This window comes from Phalacrocorax aristotelis, chromosome 1 (assembly GCF_949628215.1).
Source record: "Phalacrocorax aristotelis chromosome 1, bGulAri2.1, whole genome shotgun sequence".
In the NCBI taxonomy this organism is placed as follows: Eukaryota; Metazoa; Chordata; class Aves; order Suliformes; family Phalacrocoracidae; genus Phalacrocorax; species Phalacrocorax aristotelis.
In genome coordinates, this window is record NC_134276.1 from 77,332,508 (window position 1) to 77,356,433 (window position 23,926).

General features: G+C 42.4%; 1 protein-coding gene across 1 annotated transcript; it reads right to left on the reverse strand.

Annotated features, from left to right (window-relative positions):
• Positions 1–2,729: 2,729 nt before the first annotated feature.
• On the reverse strand, positions 2,730–23,525 carry MXRA5 (matrix remodeling associated 5). Its single transcript, XM_075094802.1, has 7 exons — positions 23,201–23,525; positions 20,120–20,347; positions 17,633–17,762; positions 16,905–17,295; positions 9,006–13,997; positions 7,453–8,353; positions 2,730–5,907 (listed from the first exon to the last, which is right to left on the reverse strand). The coding sequence occupies exons 1-7, from the start codon at positions 23,422–23,424 to the stop codon at positions 3,996–3,998; spliced, it is 8,778 nt and encodes a 2,925-aa protein (XP_074950903.1). The 5' UTR covers positions 23,425–23,525; the 3' UTR covers positions 2,730–3,995.
• Between the last annotated feature and the right edge of the window lie 401 nt (positions 23,526–23,926).

Here is a 23,926-nt window from a genome sequence, read left to right on the forward strand (position 1 = left end):
GTGGGAGACAGTATCAAAGGCTTTACTAAAGTCCAGGTAGACAACATCCACAGCTTTTCCCTCATCCACTAAGTGGGTCACCTTGTCATAGAAGGAGATCACGTTAGTCAAGCAGGACTACATATACCGCTTCTACTAATACAGTGTTAAACTTTTTTTTGCAGTTATAAAATTTTCTTAATATTTAGCCCATAGGTGCTTGCAGTAAGTTAACATAATTATTCCTCATACTAACCTCAGAGAACCTGAAGACCAACTGATCACTGTCTCCATAACTATTTCCTACACATTTGATTCACTTCTATATTTAATACTTGGCCTTTTTTCCTTTGGCAAAACATCTGCTCTCCTACTTTGTAATAGATAAATCACATTTCTTTGGTTTGGACATGAGAACATCCTGTATAACTACACAAAAAGTTCTACTAAAGTTAGATACACCATATCAATTCTGTCTTCCCATATGCTGGGCTAATTACTTCTGTGAGAAGGTAACTAGTTTGCTATTATATGATTTGTTGCGGAGACTTCCGGAGCAGCTGCTTTTTATCACAGTGTTTTTCTACAGATAGTCTTAGATTGGTTGTTTAGTAATGAATTAAACAAAGTACCTCTTTTGATACCAGAGTGTGGCTGTTTTATGTTTCCTCAACTACAGCTTTAGCATTTTTTCTGTCTTCTTGTACCTCAGTCGGCCTTCCTGAGCTTTTGAAGATAATCACTAAAACGTGTAAGTGAACTGGCTAGTGTTTTAGGAATTTTATCAGATCTTGATGACATGAATACCCTGTTTAACTCCCTGTTTTTTGCTTTTCTGGCCTATATTCCTACCTCCTTTTTTGTTACTAGTTGTTAGTTGTGTTAGGGATATGGTCACAATGAACCTCTTTTTGTGAAGGCCAAAGCAAAAAATGTATATACAACTCCAGTCATCTGTAATCCATGCAGTTGCAATGAAATATCTTGTTATTCCGCTCCTCCAGAAAAAGTCAAACAAATCCATTTTCTCCATTTTCAAAACAGAAAGCAAGGATCAGCAAGTTTTCCTTTCCATGGAAATTATCCAGGACCTGCTTTGACTGATCAAGTGAAAACTGTGAAACGTGCTCAAACCATGAGCAAGTACTTCATTTCCCAGTACCTCTCAAAATCAGAACACGAACAAGCTCCATCGTCTTTGAATGCATGGCTCCTGCTTGCTCTGAAAGATGAATGAAAGGTTCTGAAAAAAAGAATGAAGTGTTTTGTCCTTGAAGTAATGCAAATTTGTCATTGATTTATTTAACACAGCTTGGAATTACATGAAATAAAGGAAGAAGTTATGATTTAAAACATAACTTCATTTGACTGCCTTCATTTGATGGATGATTCAGCACATGGAGGGACATGTAGATTCAGGCCTAAGAATAGGAGTCCTGGGACAGACTTGGTTTCCCTGTGAGCTTCTTTATTTCTACAAAAGGAACTCAACATATATATCCTGGGCAACTGGTATCTCCGCAGAGAAAGAATATAAGACAGACAGGACGTATGGCCAAACACTGCTTGAGTGTAAAATGCATTCATATGATACTTTTTAAGCTGTACTTACATTTATTTTGGAAGACAATTATATTTTATAAGCCTCTCGTGGGGAGTGTGTTTTCATAAAAGGGGCAAAGGCAAACGTCATGGAAATCATAATACATAAAAAATGTTAAGTCCAATTTTGAGGGAATTTTGCAAGCATGCAAGTCTTGACTTGAATTAAGAAAAGGTCTTGAGCCAAGTCTTTCATTTCTTGTGCCTCCAAAACTTCCACTGGCAGCAATGGAAATTCTGGACTGATGAATAAAACATTATCAGATGCTTTGTTTGATCCCAACAGATCAAATTGGATTCTATTTTCTTCCCTTAACATAAAAAAAAAAATCTGCTTAATGGAAATATATAGAAGTTATTCAGCATCCAAGAATATCTCTAAGTTCATGTGTTAACTGAAGATTGCAAAGACAAATGAATAACAGTGCTTGACTCCTACTCCAATGCTAAAATGCTGACTTCAGACTCTTTTAAAAGATGTATTATCATTAAAAATTGTATTACCATTGTTTTTAAATAAAAAAGTGCTAAAATCAAGTAAAGGAACTAAAGACATATCTAATCTGTGACATGTTCAAGGAAAAGAGCCAGATTAGAAAAGACCATATGAACAATCTAGTTAAAAATCTTGAATACTTGTTCCTTTCTTCGTTAACTAATCTCACAGGCAGCTACATCCCTGCCAGATATTTAGGCACATGCTTCACTGAATTGCTGATTTAGGGCCCAAGGGTTTAAAGCATAAAAGAGAAGCTAAGACATAATTAAGTGCTATTTAATTAGGCCAGTGACATAACTGCAACCTTAATAAATGCTTGTGTACAAACCATGTTTTAGGCAGCACTGACTTTTTAAAAAATAAGTTTTAGAAAATGTTCTATCACATAAATTATGCCCCTTGTACCTTGTCCTTGTCATTTAATTCAACATCCTCCTTCTAATCAAATACTTTTTTCTTCAAGTAGTTCAGTTCTGTTATCATGATGATAAATATACATTTTGCAACAGCTTACAATTTTCCTCAACTGGATAAATTTGTGGGGTGAGGAAATATTTGCTTACAGTTTTTACAAAATGTAATTATTAGAGTAATACCTTACATTACTTTCTGCTGTGTTTTAATCAATAGAGAAAATAAAAATAAAACTAAAACTTTTATTCTCATCATATTCTAAAACATGAGCATAATTTCTATGCACAATCAGAACTTTAAGAATTCAGGAATAGCTCAGAGAACCCATATCTTTTAAAAGTGAGTTAACATTTGCCAAATTCTGATTGGAGTAATTTGTTGAAACATGGGCGCATTCAGCATTTTGTAGGAATTATTTCAATAGCATAATTGATAAATCGTGTAAAAATTATGCACCTTATCCAATAAACCATTCTCAATTGCAGAAAAACTGTTGAACTTGTAAATGTATCCTGAAATATACATAACAGAAGTGTTAAGTTTTTATTATGAAATCGTAATGTTTAGAAAGACAAAGAGTATGTATAACACTATATGACTTCTATTTTTTGACTTAACTTTATACTCTCAGTGTTTGGAGTTCCCTGTTCTCTCAAAACAAAACGAAAACCACAGTGAATACATTTTTTGGAAAATATTTTTTATTATAAAATGTACAGTATATTGACCTTAATATTATAAAACACTGTAATGTATCAGAGTCTTGTAAAGACCAATAATTTATAAAATGAGACCATGTTCATCGTTACTCTTTCTAGTCTCATAGTCTGATTTAAAAATATATATAAAATATATAATGAATGATTTGACTGTAGCATCCTTAGTAGCTGGAAAAGGTTTGTTCATATGTTAAAGTAACTAACGTCTGCATGTATTTTTATTAAAATAGATCACTCTTATTTGCTAAGTTATTAGTCTTTGATTTTGAAGAGCTGATAGGAGAATGAACAGAAAGGTTAGTAATCATACTCTATATGGCTAGATTATGTAAAAGCGCTGCAGGTTATAAAGAAAATTATGTTTTACTAAAGCACTTCTATCACTGCAGCTCCTTTATTAACAGTTAATAAATTCTTTGGTACTTTTAAGGTGCTTGTTAAAACAAGGAATAGCTCTGGACTATTGACAAGAATAGAGTACTTTAGGTCTCAGATGCCATTGAATAGCATGAAAAACCACACCACACTGTCTTAACAATTTAAAGACCTTTTCCAACATGTTAGTCTCGTCAATTTCAGTATGTCTACTGCCTCTTTTTATTGCAGGGACATACTACCATACTGAGTACAAAAGCAATGCACTTTGCATGAAAACAGGATTAATTCCTTTTTTTTTTCTGCCCACAGCCCTCCTGGCTTTGTTGCAAGCAGTACTTTTCTTGTTGCACTCGCTTGGCAGTGACTTGAACACTAGTATCTGGCCAAAGGCATTCGTTTTAGTGTTAGAATATGTGTATGTAGGTTGTTTTCGAATCACTGCCTAGTATATTTTTAGCAGTGCATTTGTAGAAGCCTGCATCCCTTTGAGTAGGCTGCTGGATGACTAACGACCCCTGAGGGTGGAGGAATTTGTTTCCATACAGACGGGATTGAGCTCCTGTTGTCAGATGTGATTTGTCTGGAAGCTCCCATGTTATTTCTGCTTTAGGAATCCCAATGGCCATGCAGTTTAGTTTCACTGAATTTCCAGGCCTGGCGTAGATGACGGGTGCTGGCTCACTGGTGATCCGGGGAGGATAGGCTATCACGATGACAGGCACATTCATAACAGAAGTGCCATACTCTGTGGACACCTTGCACAGGTAAGTGCCCCTGTCAAATACAGAAGCCTCGCGCACCGTCAGCGAGCCATTCTCCAGCAGAGAGAAGCGACCCACAGCCTGGGGGGCATCGAGGACCATCCCATTGGGCAGCGTCCAGGAGATCTGCGCCCGATGGTTTGGCTGGGTGATGCAATGGAGCTGGAGAGTTTCTCCGTTGATGATGCTCACCAGGTTGTTGTACTGGTTGCTGATTTCTGGCCTGAGTCCCACCTTCAGGAAGACTACCCGTTCCACATAACCTCCTGAGTTCCTGGCTGTACAGCGGTAAGTCCCAGCATCTTCAGCGGAGAGGCTGCTGATGTGCAAGATCCCATCCCTCTTATGGTAAAATCTATGCAGACGGCTGCCACTCAGCACTTCTGTGCCATTGGGAAGGATCCAGCTTGTGCTGGGCTTGGGGTTCCCCTGGACTGAGCAGTTCAAATTGATGCTGTGCCCAGCAATGGCAGTGATCCTTTCATTGACAGGGTCTCTGAAGGAGGGTTTCTCCAAATGGTCTGTGATGAGGAGCTGCACAATCAGCCTTGCTTCCCCTCCTTCATTCCGTCCAATGCATATGAGCTGCACTGCGTCTGTCTGCCTCACCCCTCTGATGTCCAAAGTACCATTGCGATGCACAGTGATCCTGTTCCCATAGTAGGGAGCTGGCAGGATTACTCCTTCTGGAAAAGCCCATAAGACCCGTGGAGCAGGGATGCCTTCAGCTTTGCAGTCAATAAGTTTCCGGCTGTCCCTGATGGCTGTCTCCCTCACAGATGTTATTGCACTGAGATGACCATTGATTCTAGGAGGCTGAACATTAACTTGGATCCAGACAATCTTCCGATCTTCTCCAGCGCTGTTCCGCACTACACAGGTATAGTTACCACTGTCAGATCTTTGGGCCTTTTGGATGAGGAGGGTGCCATCCCTATATACCTGGTATTTGTCAGATAGGGCAGGAATGGGCCTGTTGGTTGGAGAGAGCCAGGTCACTTTGGGAGTGGGTTCTCCTTTGGCTTCACATGCTACTGTGACAACATCACCATAGGGTACATTAAGAATGGCATATGTTTTGTTCCTGATAGTTGCAGGCTCAGCCACTACTTTGACCCGCACTTTCATCTCATCCTTCCCAATCTGGTTCTCAGCGTAGCAGGTGTAGTCCCCTTCTTCTCTCAGTCCAACATCATTGAAATACAGGGTTCCATTATTGAAGACCACATACCGCTTTGTCCGGCTGCCGCTGTCATCTGACTGCATGAAGGTATTGATCATGCTGCCATCTGGGAGACCCCAGGAGATCTCAGGATTTGGCAGACCTGTGGCTACACAGTCAACTTTCAGGTCCCCTCCGTACTTGACCTTGTGGCTATTCTCGTTCTTATGTTCTATTTTTGCTGGTTTCATCATCACATTCACTTTGAGGACCACATAGTCATCCCCGATCTTATTGCGGGCCACACACAAATAGTCTCCTGCATCTTTATCTGTAACTGAATGGACAACCAAAGTCCCATTGCTGAATACCTTGATTCTAGTCTCCAAGTTACTGTAAGGAAAGAAAAAAGAACAGAACATGAGCTGCAGAATCACATTTTAGGTATTAATTATTGAGTGAAATCTGGGGGGAAAAACGAACAACTCAAGAGTACTGAAAAATAGGAGAGGAGAGTTGCTATTGTTAGATAATTAGATGTGCTGAAATGTCCAAGATATTCACCACCAAAAAGCAAAAGGAAAAAAAAATTCTGCTCACTTATAACCAAGCAACACTACTCTGTTCCATTCAATGACTTTAACGGTGGTTTTGACGATTAAACAACCATAAATACCAAATGATGGTAGTTTTGACTCAGAATGCATGTACAGCATTCTGTAATATTCAAATATGGGATCTCTGAATGATATACACCACAAAAAGTTATACGGACCATAACCATGGAGTCTGGCACTTGGGTCCTCAGCTAAAAACAAATCAAGATGAGCAACTTCCTCTGGCGTCAGGTGTAACATTTTAAACCTTTAGAACAATCACAAAGAAGCAAAATATTGCTAAGCTTTGAAATATGGAAAACAAGATTTTCAGTGTGCTAAGAATCTATTATTCCTTTCCACTTCACTATGGAATTGGTGTATTTTGATCAAACCTAATTTCCTCAGTAGCCCCAGTTTTGTCCCCAAAGATGATCTCCTATATTTGAAAAACAGCCCACATAAAATTCATGAGGGAAGATGACAAAACCCAAGTATTTTGTTATCACTATGAGGCACAAAATGAATTCTGGAAGTTGTGCTATCTACAGGTTACCTAAATATATTTTTGTCAATATTAAAAAAATCATGGCTACATTGAGCTATTAAGAAAGGTGTTGACAGTTGTGCATTTTGATTTCAGTAGGTTTCTCATCCATCTATAGTGCTGAAAGAGTGAGTGACGAATAATTTGTAGAGAAGAAATTGTGTTTTCAGCAAAGCCTTACAACAGCTATTGTAGATTTGGAGATGTGATATTTTACTTGATATTGCAAACATTGGAAAAGGTATTGTTTTATGCCTTTATATGCAACCGGGTTTGCATAAACCTTATTGCAAGGTAACATTTATTTATACAACAATGTTAAAATTATCATGCTTACTTAAATAATTTTAAGATTATATCTTTGTCCCATATTTACTGTGTATAATGACTTGTAAAACAGATAAACAAAATTCAGTGATCCAGTTTCTCCTGGGGAAAAAAAAGGCACCCATGCAGTTACGTGCAGACTAAGGCATTGGAACAAGCAGTACACAAGGTCTGTATCTTAATTTTTGCCATTGGATTTTTTTACTACATTTAAAAGTGGCTGTAAATGACAAATAGTGGCAGCTTATCCTAAACACTTTAAGCTGACTTTTCAATAGTACTACTGTTTTCAAGAAAATTTTGCAAAGTTATGACTTGGCTATCCTTTGATATAATTTCAAATCCTTACTTAAGGATAGGGGGCCTCATTCAAAACTCAAGAATGAAACTTGTACAGATATGAAAGGTCTTTTTCTGTAAGTTCATCTAAACTCTAATTTAGCTGTGACATCTCAAATAGTAATTTACCTGTGTATGGAATCAATCATCCTTTTAGAAGGCAACCTCCATAATATTCGAGGCCAGGGGTCACCAGAAGCACTACAGTCCAAATGCAGGATGCTGCCATATGTTACATCTGTCCTCTGAGGAGAGCTCCCAGTGATCTTAGCATTAGATGCATGCTTCTTCACGTGGAGTTGTATTGTTCTCCTGGCAGCTCCCACCATGTTAGCAGCAATGCATTCGTAGGTCCCGCTATCCTTGGGAGAGACATTGCGAATATAGAGAGTTCCATTGGGAAAAACAAATAAATTCCCATTGACAAACTGAGAAGGTCGGATTTGCGTGCCGTCAAAGACCACCCAGCGGATGCTGGGAGAAGGTGCTGCTTTGGCAGTGCAGTGGATGTTAATACTGCTACCAAGGGGCAAGGAAATGTTCTCTTGCTTATCCTGCTGGATTATGGGGGGTAAAGCTGCAATGTGCAGCCTCACAGCAATGCTGTCAGCTCCTGCAGCGTTGCTTGCTACGCATTTGTAAACTCCTCGATCTGAAAAAGTTGCTTGCTTGATAGACAAGGTTCGATTTTCATGAAGCATTATCCTGCTTTCTGTGGTGGTGACTGTCTGCAAAATCTTCCTATCTGGGAAAATCCATGAAATATGTGGGCTTGGAGTCCCACTAGCCTGGCATTCCATTGCTATGGTCTCTCCGAAATAGACCGTGACATCTCGATAGCGGGAAAGTAAAATTTTGGGCTGATAGGCTATGACGGTGAGCACAACGATCATTTTGTCTATGCCATGCAGGTTCTGAGCTGTGCACAAATACTGCCCGTGATCCTGGAGTTGAACATTTCGGATAAGGAGGGTACCATTTTTCCAGACTTCAAACCTTTGTAATCTGGTGTTGGCTGTCATTAGAGCTCCTGGGAAGGTGAGAGGAAAGAAAGAAATGGAAAGTCAAACGGTTTGTTTTTAAGACACACATCACTGCATTCAAAAAGGCTTATGGAAGATTTTAGATTTATTTAACACCAACTACAACGTCAGGTGGATCACATGACATCTTCTGACACTCTCGATAGCTCAAATTGGTCTTTTTTCCTTTTGCAGAACTAGCCATACTAGCTTGCAAGCCTGTACACTGTGGGAATTTTTAAGGGCTTTATGCGTTAGAATTCTTCTTAAATCTTTAGATAATTTCTCTTTTCCTTTTGCTTATGGGGGTGACACACACATCAATATTTAAGAAGGCAATGTTAACAAACCCATACTCACAAGCACTGTCATCATAAATTCTAACTGCTGTGAATAATCAGAGTTGGCTGCTATTCTCCCTTCAAAAAAGAAACTCATTATATGGTAGAGGTTTTCTTCTACTACAAGAAACACTGCAAAGTTATTTTTACCTGTAATGATTAGTTGCAACTAGTCACATTTTATCTATAATGATTAAGAGACAGAAATTATTCTTCAGTGTTTTGGACTATTCCTGAAATCATATTGCATTTCTATGCAACAGCCGAGGTATTTGTACCCTTAAAAAATTGTGTGGAAGAACACATTTTTCTGTCTTACCTGTAGAGACTTTTGTCCAAGTAATAAAAGGCTTGGGTTCCCCTACTGCATCACAAGGGATAAAAGCATCTGTTTCAGCAAGGATGGATATGCTTTGAGACCCTTTTGTAATAATTTTAGGTCTTTCTCCGTGTATCCTGAAATTAGTGGAAGATTGAATGACAGTCAAATTGTGTGGCACAATGCCTCCCACATAAGGCACAGATGGAAATTTTTGATGACGATGATGGACATTTTTAAAAGGATGAACTGTAGTGGATATCTGTGGTTTTGTGCGCTGAGAGAGAAAGGCTGGAGGGGTAATCTTCCAAATCACTGGTGGTGGTGATGTGGTGGCTGTGGTATGTGCCATTGGAGGCACTGGGAGAGCTGTAGCTTTCTGTACTGTAATCCTAGTAGGGGAGACCTGGGCAACCTTCTTTTCATTTGTGTCTTTTGGGACTAGTTGACTAGGGACCACTGGTTTAGGATTCATACTTAAGTGAGGGAATATCCTTGTTCTGTTGAAAAAGAATGGCATTCTGGAACTGGGATAATATGGGCTCCCTTGACTTGGTGGTCTCCCTGCTGTGCCTCTGCTATCTGGAACATAGTTATTTCCAAAAAATCTTGAATTAATATTGTATCTGTTCTGACCCTGATTACCGAACTTGCTTGCAGTGAATGGATTTGTTTTGTGAAATGGAGAGGCTTGTGTTGGGGCAGTTGTTTCTCTCTGAGAGGCAAAAGGTTTTTTGTCCTGAATAGTATGCGCTGCATATGCTGTTATCTCTGGTTTGTTTGTGTAGTGAAGAGGCTGGTGTGTTATAAAATAGCGAAATGGACCTTGTGTTACAATATATGGAGGCTTCACTGTGCCTCTTACTGGAATATGCTTTGGAGGCACAATGGGCAGTCTTTGGTTTAGGCTTGGTATCATTCCAGCGGGTGGATGGGGAAGGCTTGGATTTAGCAGTAAACTGTTGTTTGACTTGCTATTATACATCTCTTTGATTTGCTCCTCTTTTGACTGTATGCTAATCCTGTTTTGGCTAGAGGAAGGAGTAGGGTGTACATTCTGACTTGAGCTCACCACCATTTTGTCACCATGTCCTTCAACTTGTTTTGCTTCTGGGAACTCTTCTTGATTGAAGGCATTACTTTCCTCAGTGGTATAATGAAGAGAAGGATGTGAAGTGCTTGAAATTGAAGGGGGAAGAGTGGCAAGATTTGTAAGCTTAGTAAAGGCAGTGGACGTAGTTGAAAGCTTTTCGGCTGTCCGCAAAGTAGGATCATGATGAAATACATGTGACATAGCTTCGTTTTTGTCCATGGGAGATGGCTTTGTCCCAGTGTGAGAAGCAACAGATTTCTTTGTTTCTCTAAGTGGAAAAGTCTGAGCCTCTGTCATGCTGGAGGAGGACAAAGTAATCATCTCATGCTGCAGAGGTGGCTCAGTTATTGCTGGTGTTTCTAAAGATACTGTGGGCTTCCATGGCTCCTTTGAAACCGAGAGGTCCTTAAAAACTTCCACTGTGCCAACAGGAATACTTAAGTCAGTCATAGTGGGATATATCAGCTGGAATGTTCCAGCAGTTATTTCATTAACCATAAGTTCTGAGTCAAATAGGATAGGCTTTTCTTGAGATTCTGGTTTTGTAGCTAGTATCAAGCTGTTCACATGCTCAGGAGAAGTTGTGGTGCTTGACTGTTCTGCCTTACTATGCATAGTTTTAGAATCTGCTTTAATGCCCTTCTCAGATATATCGTCTAATGAGTGGTATGTTGGCACTTCACTTTGCTCTAGTTTCTGAGGTACGCTTGACTCTTTTGTAGGAACTGCATCATGTGCAATGTATGATGATAAAACCATGACAGGTGGAGTCACTGGAAGTGCCAAGGTTTCAGAAGCAGTAGAGAGTGTCACATGTTTTGTTTCAGGTGGAGAAGCAGTAGGCCTAAAGAAGGAAGTTGTGACCACCTCTCTGATTTTGGTAATTTTCTCTAAGACAACCGGATCAGTAACTAATGAAGGAGTGAATTCGATATGCTCCTCTTCCTTAGCCTGTATTTTGACATTGTATTTAAGATCAGGACTTCCAAGAGTTGCAGAAGAAGTTTTGGTCACAGTTTCAACTTCAGGTGTGGTGAAAACAATACGGGGCAAAGGCTTTGGTCTTTGTCGGATTCTGTTTGGCCTCAATCTCCTTCTCCCATAAGGCCTTTTTCTAGCATGCTGAGTAACAATTGAAGGCATGGTCTTTCTATAGGGAGCTGTTGTTGTGGCCACAGTGGTCAATCTACTGATGGAAGAAGCAGTTTTCATCCCCTCTGCTGTTTTATGAAGAGCATTAGTACTTTGCAAAATGAGTGTGGGATCTGGTGTTGGAGTAGCCAGGTTTCTATATTCTCCTCCCTGAAAACTCTCTACATGACTGTTGGACATGCTTTCCTGAGTCACTGTATGCCTGTGGGTCTCAGGTTCTTCCTTGCCCTGAACCCTGATGGATGTGACAGCTGGAAAACTTGTACTTAAGTCTGCCATCTTTGTCTTATCTGTGGCTACTTCTTCGTGCTGGTGTATCAAGTCATTGCTCTTTTCTGTAACAAATGGAGAAACAGATGAATAAATGGTAGTAGTGCCTACAGAATCTGTTGGGATTATCTCATATAACTGAGAAGGTGTTAAAATTATGGTGTCAACACTCATCGGGTCCACTTCATTTAACTTCACACTTGTCTCCAAGACGCTATGAAGATCCACAGCCTGAGATTCAGCTAGCACAGTGGCATTAAGTGGTAGCTCAGCAAAAGCAGAATTTTCCTCTGATGTTGAAGGTACAGTTCTATCCATGTTTTCCACTGTGAATGAACTGCTCTGAATATTAGGAAAGTTTGTTACAATTTGTCTGGTTTGAGGTTCTTCAGTGAGAGCACGGATATCTTCTTTGACCACAACTGAATTATCAGTTCTGACATCAAGATGCTGCTGGTCCTCAGGTTGCACAGTTGCAGTCGTGGGAGTCAAATATGGACCTGATACAGGGATTTCTGCTGAGTATATACTTGCAGGTGTTTCTAAAGCCCTGTGGTCAGAGACTGGTTCAGTTTCTGACCTTGTTAATATGGACTGGACTGAAAATGCTTTAGTGTTGTGGGAAACAGTGACCAAGAATGGCTCATCTTCACCCACAGGTGATGCATCAGCAGAGGAATCTACCATATCAGCTGCTTCCTCTGAAGGTGGAGGGCTGGCTACTGGGTGAGGGACTGGAGTAGTTTTCTGCATGACTGGTGGCAGCATGGTTGTTAGAGAAATGGCTGTAGCTGCCGTTGTTCTAGGAATATTCTTCCCACGGACCTTTGCCAAAATGTCAGCCCAATGCTGTGGATTAATCTGCTTGCTTGCCATATTAATTCTCCTTCGAGATTCAAATACTCTCCGGCCTTCAGCAACATTACTGTCTTGTGTTCTATCGGTACTTTTCCAGATTTTCATTTTCCTTCTGCCTTTCTTCCCCTTTTTAATTTGAGCCTCTGGCACCTGGTCAGTTTTTTCTTTAAAGGATATTTCCCTGTCTTTCAGGTGGTTCTTTCTTCGTGGTAATTCATCCACCCCTCCTGCCCCTGATCCCTCTCTATCATCTATGACCCGCCCTCTTGTTTTTGATGAACTTTTTGAGTGCAGGCGCTTTTTTAGCTTTATCTTTTTAAATGACCTGTCAGACACCATTTTATTTACTGTCACCCTTACAACAAACTGATCTGATCCTTGCTGATTGACAGCCACACATCTGTAATGGCCACTATCACTGACATGGCTTTTTGGAATAAGCAAAGTACCATTGTCCAACACATACCCTTTTGAGGAGTTTGATAAATCATTAAGTACCTGGCTGTTTGGAAGAATCCAGCTCAACTGTGGCTCTGGGATGGCAACTGCATTGCATGGCAAAACTATTGGATCTCCAACATTTTTTTCAACTCTCGCTACGTCTGAATCAGCTACCTGAATAGCTAGAGGCTGCACTAGAAGTCTGTAAGCCATTATGTCAACATCATCTCTCACTTGGGCAATGCAGTGGTACAAACCACCATCAGTGTAGCTCACTGCTTTGATTATTAGCTGACCACTACTGAGAATGGAAAACCTGCTGTCTTTCTGATTAAATGGTGCCTGCAGTTTAGTCCCATCTGGAAAGAGCCACTGAATGGAGGGGATCTCGGAGCCTTTCACATTGCAGCTCAGCCAAGACTCTGAGCCTTCTACCACACTCTGCACTGCCCTTGTGCTCTGGTTTTGCTCTATCATTACCCAGCTTCTCTGCTGCCCAGTGTCTTTGGTACGAATCGTCTGAGAAAACACAGTAAAAAAAGATAGCACCACTTTTTTCCCTGTACTCTGGCGCCTGTTTAATTGGATGTTTATAAGAGGTTGCATCACCCAGGAAGGCTCAGCCAGTATTTGAGCTTTTACACCTGTGTAGTAAAGAGCATCATAATCTGAGCCTTGCCTGTACCGATAGCTTATTTTAGGCTCTTTGCTGAGCATAAGTTCCCTCTCTAATTTGACAGGTACTTCACTGTAATAAGCTATAAGCTTCCACAGTTTTTCATAGTTTTCTCGGGTCATTGGACATTCAAAATCCAGTGAAATTGTAGCATTTATATCAATCTCCTGAGTCTGGATTTGATTCCACTGAATTTTGGTAGAGCCTGTTGGTTTTTTAATTTCACAGTTCAGGTGGACTACATTGCCATGCTCATCAGTCATATTGAGAGTAATGTTCCACAGAGAGGACTGAAGCTCTTCCAGAGGAAGTTCAGAACTGTCACCATCTTCTTCACCTTCAGTGCTGCTATTCTGCCTCAGTGAGGACTGAATGACAGGTTTCCTACAGGAAATATCTTTCAAGTTTTGAATATCTTCTTTCTGTAGCTGTTTCGGGCTGTTGCACTTAGGACAGAGCTGTCCCCCTTCATAGGCTTTGTCCTTCTTGCATTTCAAAACACCTGCAAGACAAAAAAAAAAGAAAGAAGAGGGGAAAACAAAACATAGGTAAGCTGTAGAACTCTCTTCTAGAGTTAGAGAACTCTCAAAGGTGCGAAAAGCACTGCATGAGGAACACATTATGACGCATAAGGCAAGGCTTTTAAAATAGCACCTCTTTGTTTTCACAGTTGAATGGGTGCCTGATTCTCAAACTGACCACAATTTCTGCTGACTTTAATGAGGACTGAATACTCCATCCTTCTGAAAATTAGATTCACCGCTTCTGACTAAAATGGCTAGAAACTGAAGTGTTCAGAGCAACATTTTATAAGTGAGTAAAAAGCTATGCTGTGTCAAAAAGTCTGCATCTGTACAGTGACAGCTTACCCATCTAACTTGTGGATCTAATGTGAAGAGGACGGGGTCCTCTCAGCTTTCAAAAATGCAGTGTTTACCTTAGAAATGCTGGACTTCCCCATTAAATAATCCACAAAGCTTTTTATTTTCCTCTGTTCATTATCAATGGTCTGGAAATATACAAAACATTCTACTGTAGGTACCAAAACCTGCTGTCTAGTTCCTGCACTTAAAAGTTATTTGTAAGCAGGAAAAAAAAAAAAGTGCCACCTCTTCCCTGACCTCTGAAATAACTGTAAACTCTGTAATGATAAAATAAAAACTAAAACAGAGAAGGAGCACTGAAACAAGAAATGATAGCCTTGACTTCTCTCTTCTATGAATGCCAAAAAAGACTCTTGTCTGCAAAATAACAGTAATATATTTATTTATGTTGTTCTGCTCACTAGAATGTCAAATGTCACCTTACATGTTTAGTTTGGAACCATGTTGTAAATAAAATGTATTCCAGTTATTCTAGGAATAAGTGTCATACTGATCACTCCTGAGGAATGAGGGATCTTTAAATGTGTGAACAATATATGGGTGCATTATAGCCTTATGCTAAGAGAAGGAGAAGAGAATGGCAAAATTTCATACCATTTTTAAAATTAAAAACATATGCTTTGCCAGACTGACAAATCAATTTTCTTGAAAAGTTCTTACAAATGGAATATTTAACTGAACCAGTATATCACTTGCAGACTCAAATATGATGTTTCAAAGATAAGAAAAGCATGCTTCATGACAGAACTGGCCCACAATCAGCTTGGCAGTGGTCACACTGGTCTGAAGAACTTTAATGTGATCTATGAAACAGCACTTTTATAACTCTATCTGGACAAAGTTCCCAAATAAGTTAATATTATACTTAGATAAAGATACAAAATTTGTCATGCATGAAAATGGCATGGATAAAGTCTTTTCTCTTTCCAGTAATCACTACTGTTGTAGTGTAAAAAGGGAATCTAATTGAATAAAAATGCTAAAAAGCCAACACTGCACCAGGGAAGAAAGTTCATCTAATATTTCATTGTTATATAACTTAAAGTGCAACTTAAGTACACTTAATACACATACTCATTTGGATCAAGGAGAGTATACCAGAATATTAAAATGTAAGTTAGTGAAATATAATATGATAGAACCATCAAATCATTAAGGTTGGAAAGGACCTCTAGGATCATCAAGTCCAACTGTCAGCCCAGCACTACCGTGTCTCCTAAACCATGCCCTGAAGTGCCATGTGTACACGTTTTTTTCACACCTCCAGGGATGGTGACTCCACCACCTCTCTGGGCAGCCTGTTCCAGTGCCTGGCCACTCTTTCAGTGAAGAAATATTTCCTAATATCCAATCTAAACCTCCCCGGAAAGTTAGATGCCTCAAGTATCAGTTCAGTCAGGAACATTTATATTACATATTCAAGTATCACATGCTCTTAAAAGTATTGTCCTATAGCTAAGGGCAAAACAGCAATGAATTACATATTCTAAGACAACAAGAGCCACCATCATCCACCATACATGCTCCAAATCATTATATAAACCTTGTGACTCCAGCACTCATTTGAGACATCTTCAGTTGTAATTAAATGACAATTCCCTCTTAATATTTTAGCAGCAGCTCTGATGAAACACCAGTCCCTCTGGGCTACTCTAGTAAGCACTTAGCTACCTGAGATGGGGCATTGGTGAACTGAGATGCTCAAATCAAAAACTGACATTCAAAAAAACCCTCATTTAGTGTATTCCTGATACAGAGGCATTATAAAACTGTTTTGGCCTTTTTCCTTTTTTGCTTCTAGTATTTTGCTTCTGGACATGGACAGAAGTGTTCCAGCCTAAGCCGTGTGATACTTATCTCACATCTAAGCCTGAACAAAGATAGACCAGTTATTCTAGGAAAAAAAATTGCAGGATTGTATTTTTCCTCTGAAAATACTTAAAATGGATTTGCCTAATCATAAAAGGAAGTTGTGGTCAATGAAGAAACACAGCTAGACATGAAGGATGCATGCATATTACGTAACAGCCTTAACATTAATAGAATCAAAGTTAAAGGACTCATCCAGGAATTTGGAAACCTGATTTTTGTTCCTTCCTTATCCAAACAACTTCAAATCTAATGTTCCCACCTTCCATGAGAGCACACAGTTACTAGCTTTGTTGGTTGAGGACGATTGCCAGCTCTTAGTCAAAGGTGTACCACTGTGCAAAAGAACACACAAACTGGTTATAACCTATCTCCTCCTTCCAATTATAAACTTTGGTATCACTCTTTGTGTCTTGAATGTAACAGCTAATTCCTTTGTTGTCGAGTACAGATTTTTAGCTAGTGGCACACAATCGCTTCCTCTTTACACTGCTTTTTAAATACATGCATTTATAGAATGGTAACGGAGCATAATAGTGTACATAGACATTGTGTGAGTAATAATATTCAGGAAATAACAAAACCATCCATATGCAGAATAGGAAAAAAACATCTAATATTATGAGTTGAAGAAGCATTGGTATTTTTGCTCTTACCTCCAGAAACTTCATTCCACTCAAGGAGCCACTTTAAACTGCAGTCACAGGCCCATGGATTCCCATGAAGGTAGAGGCTTTCCAGCAGCGGCATGCCTTGAAACATCCCTGCAGGCAGGGTCCTAAGAGCATTTTCAGACAGGTAGAGATGTCTTACTGTTGACAGTTTGAAATAATCAAGGACCATAAATGTTGAAAAGGTGTCAGGGTGAAGCTGCTGGAGCAAATTTCCTTCCAAGTGGACCAGTCTCAGAGACGTTAATCCATCAAAAGCATTTGGATGAATAAACTCGATTCTGTTGTGGTCCACATGCAGTCTCATTAAGTTTGAAAGTCCTTGGAGAGTTTGGCCAGTTATGACTTTCAATTTATTGTAACTAATTTTGAAAACCTAAAAAAAAAAAAAAAAAAGAAAAAGAATAAGAGAGTTTAATTTTGGTTTCTGATCTAAATCCAAACAGAATAGCAAGCATGCAGAAGTTTTGCTTCTGCATTCAAATATGTTTTGCGCCACTGAAAAATGATATGCTGGTCAAAGAGGGAGAATATAGCTGAGTATTAGTTGGCATTATCAAATAAGACATCAGCATATTTAACAGATCTCCAATGTACTTGGGGGGAAAACGGTATCTTAATCCTAAGAAAGGCACTACAATAAATGCTTATTTTTGTTTTCTGTTATTCAGCTAAGTTAGAATTTATGAAATTTAGGAAGACCTGAGCATTACCTGCAGAGACACGAGATCTTTCAAAGCACCATTAGGTATATTCTGAATGTCATTTCCATGGATCATGAGCAATTCCAGTTTTGTAAGTCCTGCAAAGGAGTTTTCGAATATAGCCTGTATACTGTTAAACCTGGGAAAAAACCACACGTGCAGTTACATTTTATGCACTGACTGTCATGGACTGCAAATGTAAAATCAGTATAACCTAACTTTCAGGAAAAATTGGAGGGATCTTAACGCACTGTCAAAGGGCCAGAAGTTACTGAAACATTTTTACAAGGCTAAGTACACTAGTTCATGTTTACATTAAGATTTTCTTTAACTCAATTTGTGCCACTTAAACCATAATTTAGGAGTAAGAGCAATAAGTAGGCATTTAAGTTCTAATAGTTGTTAGTATGTCTTTCCATGCAGCTCAGTTTATGGAATGGTAATAAATAATGGCCTGTAGCCAGCCAATGATGCTATGGAGCCTGGCAAACTTGACGGGCTGAAGTGTTGCCAAAACAGCATCTAACAATAAATGAATAAAAATTTGGAGAGAGGACATTAAAAATGGATAAGTTCCAAACAGCACGAGAAGCAGGAAGTCACATCCTGCTTCACTTACTGTTACAACATGTAATTGGCTACATCAACTAACTACATAAGATCTAGGAATTGACCTTCCAATTATATAATTTGAGCCTAGAAACTCCTTTTAAAGAAGGAATACAGAGAACATACTTTTTGAAAACAATTCAACTCCACTTTGGACAAACAGATCAGGTTTATTTGCCAATATGGAAGCCTTAAGTTTGGCAGCCTAGCTCTCCATTTGGGTTTTCCATATGTAGACATAAAATTAAATATGTGAGCTAATCTGGGCCTGAAGTCTCCAAATTAAGGATCAGTTTTTGAAGATTTTTCCTATTTTTTAATACTTTCTAGAAAGGAAGGGAAGAAACAATGAGAAATTAAAATACTTTGAATATAGGCGAAATACTTTTAGAACCTCACCATCTATCGAAAGATTCTGAATTTTCTAAAAATTTAGGCTAATGTTTTGATATTTTTAGTCCTACTACAGATCCTCTAGGCTTACAGCAGTCATCCTATGAAAATTCCTTATTTAACACCAGCCCTTCTTAAAAATATGAACTTTTTGAAATAAGAAATTTTCCTAAATTATTTCCAGTTAGGAAAATAATCTTTTCCTTCTAAATATATAGCACCTTAGAAATATGGGAAAACCTCTTCTCCAAAATGAAGGAAATGGAACAACAGATAGTTACCACTGTTTATTCCTGGGAAAGGACATAATTCAGACAATGTCATTTGTAGTGATGAAATACAAAGATAGCACAGGGCTTCTACGCTAGCAGTATCAAATAATGTATTCCCATTAAAAGACAGCCAGAACACCTACATAAATTAGAAGCCTACATCCCATTTTCAAAAGCAACTTGGAGTTAGAATTTGCCATAGAATGCTGACCTACGGGGGAGAGGTGACTGTGAATACATGTGGGATTGAATCTGGGAGGAGAGAGAGGCATTTTTAACTCAAAAATGGCATGAAAGTACAGATTGCTGTAATACAGATTTACTTAATACAAGAGCATTTTGAGGCTAAAATTAGGCTTTAGGTGGATAAAGTGCTGGTAGATAGACATTTTAACTACAGACGAAGAAAAAAAAATCAAGGTCCCTACTGTCAGTCATTGCATGATCAATCACCACTTACAGGCCTTGGGGTGGTCAGGGTGAGTTCATACTTGGCAGTGAGGCAGCTCTGATATCAAGAGAAAGAGGACTGTGACTCTTGCACCATGCCATATCACACAATGACCTTACGCAGCACTTCTGTGATGTGTGGCCTACCAGCTGTCCTTGCTTCCTCGTCCCACAAGAGACAGGTAGATGTGAGTTGGCAATACCCTGGCAGATGAAAGTGAGTTGGGGCCTGAGCAATCTCTCCCCAAAACAATGATGTCTGCTTATATTGTGCTTAAGTTCCTTGGAAAAAACCAAAACTCTGAAGGCAAGGGAATGGCTTTGTTTTCACTGCACTGCTTTAAGTTACATCTCATTGTTCTCCAAAATGCGACCTGGCCACATTATAGAGTTTTACTCCTATTCTACTTTTTACATCAGGTATAAAATTAAACATTTAGTGGAAATCACATAGTAGGTTTAATTCAGTATAGTTTTTCATACACTACAAAAGACTACACGTACTATTTGCCAAGAAGAACTGACACTACGATATAAATATTTACTTGAAATTAATAGCAACTTTTCTTTGGAACGTGAGGGATACGTTAAAACATTCTCCACACCAGTAAACAGCCTTTGAAACACAGTGCCTGCGAGTAATCACCCACATCCGCCATTCTAATTTAAAAATACATGCAGAGATCCCCATAGTCCGCACGTGCGCGAAGCATTCCAGGATCCCGCCCCACCCAAGAACGTAAAACTGTTTACTACAAGCCGCCATACAAACCCAAAATTGATTCTTTCCACGTGTTTCGAAATCCTGGCCGGCACGGCTGCCAAGGACCGGAAGGTGCAGTGGACCTCGGTGGGGAGGTAGCAGGCGCAGGGCTGGGGGCAGGCCAGGGCGCCGGGCGGCAGCCCCAGCCCCAGCATCAGCACCACGGAGAGCGCCCCCGCCGCCGCCCCCCGCGCCCCCATCTTGTCGCCTCCCCTCGCCTCGCTCCTCCGGGGTCGTCTGGGGGAAACCCGGGGGGGAGAGAGAGAAGAAACAATGATTTTTGCAACCCTTTAAAAAAAAAAAAATTAAAAAAAGCTTTATATACCTGGCGATGCTCTGCAGCATCCCAGAAGGTCTGTAGGCAATCAAAATTCAGTCGGAAAGAGATTGCTTCCAAGCCAGTTGCTACTTCAAAGTTAATCTTCCCCCCATAATTCACTTCAGTACGTATTCTACTCAACCTATGCTGTCTCCTTACGGTAGTAAATTTTGTAGGTTTTCTCTGTACGCCAAGAGTAGTGCTTGTCTCGCCAAAAAAAGTTGGAAAACTTCAAGGGAAGCACCTACTTCAAGCAAATTGCCATGGCTCCCTCTACAGTCAATGAAAGAAAAGAAGCTACCCATATTCACTTGAAGGTGAGTAATAAGGACAGGAAACTGCTTGAGCAAGTCCAGCGGAGAGCTACCAAGTTGGTCAGGGGGCTGGTGCACCTCTCTTATGAGGAAACGCTGAGAGACTTGGGTTTGTTCAGCCTGGAGAAGAGAAGGCTGAGGGGGGATCTCACCAGTGCTTATAAATATCTAAAGGGTGGGAGTCAGGATGATGGGACTGGACTCTTTTCAACAGTGCCCAATGACAGGACATGGGGCAATGGGCACAAGTTGGAAGACAGGAAGTTCCACTGAAACGTGAGACAAAACTTCTTTCCTGTGAGGGTGCCAGAGCAGTGGCACAGGCTGCCCATGGGAGGCTGTGGAGTCTCCTTCCCTGGAGACATTCAAAACCCGCCTGGATGCAGTCCTGTGCCCCCTGCTCTGGGTGTGCCTGCTCAAGCAGGGGGGTTGGACAAGATGATCTCAAGAGGTCCCTTGCAACCCCTGCCACCCTGTGTTTCTGTGAATATCAGGTATCTATTTTCTGCCTGATCAGATACCTAAAAATGGTACAAATCAGCCTCATTATGTCCCTAATTAGCTAACTCACCAAGCCCAGCTGCCTAATTTTTAGAAAGTCTACTAACTTCCAGGAGAGTAAAATTTGGCTGAACAAATCCCATTTATAACATATATGGGAAACAGTATGACTGGGAGAGAAAGGTAGTGAAAGAAATTATCAGCTGGCCGTCCATCTGGATCTGGATGGACTCTGTCATCCTTTGCCAGGCATTACTGTGTGATGTTGGATGTGCTTTTACATTGTAATCTTAACCAAACAGGAGCTGTGAATGATCAGAACTGGCAAAACTTGGCAGTTCATTTGGAAGCATAAGCACAGGCCTTGGAGGAAATGTAAGCAAGAAAGTTTACATTTATAATCTTGTCTTGTCTATCAACACTCAAGTTCAGATTTTCAGAACTGTCTGTCAAAATCTGGGCAGCTAGACCCATGGAGAGTCATTTAAAGATGTGCACTGTACTAGAACAGACAAGAAAATATAACTGTTATTGACCTTGAGCGCTAATCATTTCTGAAAATAAAATAATTTATGTAGATGTCTAATTACAGATTAAACAGCCTAACTTTGGAGAAATCAAATTGAAACATCCCCATTCTTATCCCTACCATCAGCAGAATCTGAGCTTTTCAGATTAAAGCTGTACAAGAATGCAGGCTATGATTAGCAGCAGAAATTTAGTATTCCTGCTCTTGTGTAACTTCATGACCACGGCGGAAAGGCATTCTGTCTTACTAGATATTATGGGTTCCATTAGTTATTGCTTTTAGTATAAAAGTCAGATTTTCTCAGATCTGCTAGCAACGAGACACAGATTTTTTTTTGCCTAAGACCATCATGTGCAAACCATTACAGTTCAAAGGAGAGGCTCATCAGCATGAAGAGGTTTCTCAAATATCTGTGGTCAAGTTAACGAGACATTTACCATTCTTTACAAGACAAATAGCTTCTAATTTGCCTAAGAATATTCAGGTGCCGATTTCCTTAATGTTCTCTTTAATGAAATCTCCCTCTAACAACCAGCCTACCCGTTCCCATTCCTTTTGGGAGGCGGCACCGCATTTCCTTACGGGAGGTGAAGAAGGAATTGTAAGGGGCTGGGGGAAAGGAGGCCAGAGGTGCTTAACCGCGCTTTGGCGGTTAAGCAACAAGGGCGGCGGAGAGCAGGGTCTTCCCTTCCCTGCCCAGGCCCAGGCCCAGGCCCAGGCCCAGGCCCAGGCCCAGGCCACCCCGCCAGGGCTTTGGCCCGAGATACCCGGGCCGCGCCAGGCCAGTCCCGCCCCACCCCGCCGGACGGGGGCGCCCTCGAATACTCACCACCCACCCACGCCTCCTCCGCCCCGCCCGCAATTGGCTGCTTTCACCGCCGCCGCGCGGCGCGTCAGCCAATGGGCTGCGGCTCCGCCGCCGCCGCCGTCGGGGGGAGCAGCGGGTTGGGCGGTGGCCCACCGGGAGGCGGGGCGCGGGCGGGGCGGGGCCTCCGGGCGCGGCTGCTGGCGGGACCCGCCCTCCCCGCGGGGAGGTTTGCGTGGGGGGACGCGTGGGGGACGGGGGTGGGGGAGGCGGGGGCCCTGCCCCTCCCGCTGCTCCGCGACTGTGGTGGAGGGGGCTGGGGAGGAGGTGCCGTTCCTCTACTCCCACCCATCCACCCACCCGTGTTTCTTTTTACTGCCCCGGAGGGTAGATGCTTCCCGGTAGGGAAGACCGTCCCCGCCGGGGCGAGAAACAGGAGCGGGCGGGCTGAGGGCGGGCGCCGGCACAGGGCGGCACAGCTCACGGGGCGCCCCACCGCCGCCAGCCGGGCAGCCGTGCCGCCCCGCTCCTGCACCCGCACAGACCCCCGCGGGAGCCCCGACCCCGAGCCACCCCCCGACGGGCCCCGACGGCCGCCACCGGCCGTGCGCGGGCTCCTTACCTGCAGCCGGGCCCGGCGGTGTCGGCGGGGGCTACCCGCCGCTCCCCGGCCATGGCCCCCGCGGGGCAGGGGGCGGCCGGCGGCGCGGGGCGGCGGGGCGGGCGGGCGGCGGCTGCCCGGCTCCCGGCGGCTACCTGGCTCCCGGCCTCACCCCCGGCACCGGCTCGCCGGGGCTCATCGCAGCCCGCGGCGGCCAGCCTCGACGCCGCCTTAGGGCTCCTCATCGCCCGTCATCCTGCGGGATCCGCCGCCGTGGTCGGGTCCCCCCGAATGAGCATAAGCGGCGGGCGGCAGCCGGGCAGGGCGCCGCCGGGGGCGTTGCTTGGTTTTTCTTTCCAGTCACTGTAATTTTCTCCGAGCCTCCCCTGGGTGCCCCGCGCTCCCGGGGCAAGTCGGGGCGCCGCGATCCCTCAGCCCCGGCGGGAGCTCTGCGGGCGGGCGGTGGTGCCGGCGTCTCCCCGGCGCTGGCCGGGCTGCCTGGGCGCGCAGCTCCCGCGGCGGCGGCGGCAGCAGCAGCCTCCCGCCGCCCGCCGCGGCATGGGGACCAGGGATGCCGGCGCTCCGCCGCTCGCTCCCTCCGCCCGCCTCCCCGCGCCGGGCGCTGTGCAGGGCTGGGCGCGCCGGAGCGGCTCCTCTTGCCGCGGTGGGCGGGAGGGCGGCCCCGCCGCGGGGTTGGGGGGGGGGGGGGGGGCGGCGCGGGCGGGACCTCCGCGGCGGGGGGGTGGG

What these genes read in the sequence shown, in the direction of transcription:
- MXRA5 (XM_075094802.1), bottom strand. Translation starts at nt 23,424, where the DNA reads ATGAGGAGCCCTAAGGCGGCGTCGAGGCTGGCCGCCGCGGGCTGCGAT. An exon ending in ACCGCCGGGCCCGGCTGCAG is followed by an intron (nt 20,348 to 23,200) that starts GTAAGGAGCCCG and finishes GGTTTCCCCCAG; the next exon opens with ACGACCCCGGAGGAGCGAGG. An exon ending in GTGGAATGAAGTTTCTGGAG is followed by an intron (nt 13,998 to 16,904) that starts GTAAGAGCAAAA and finishes TTTGTCTTGCAG; the next exon opens with GTGTTTTGAAATGCAAGAAG.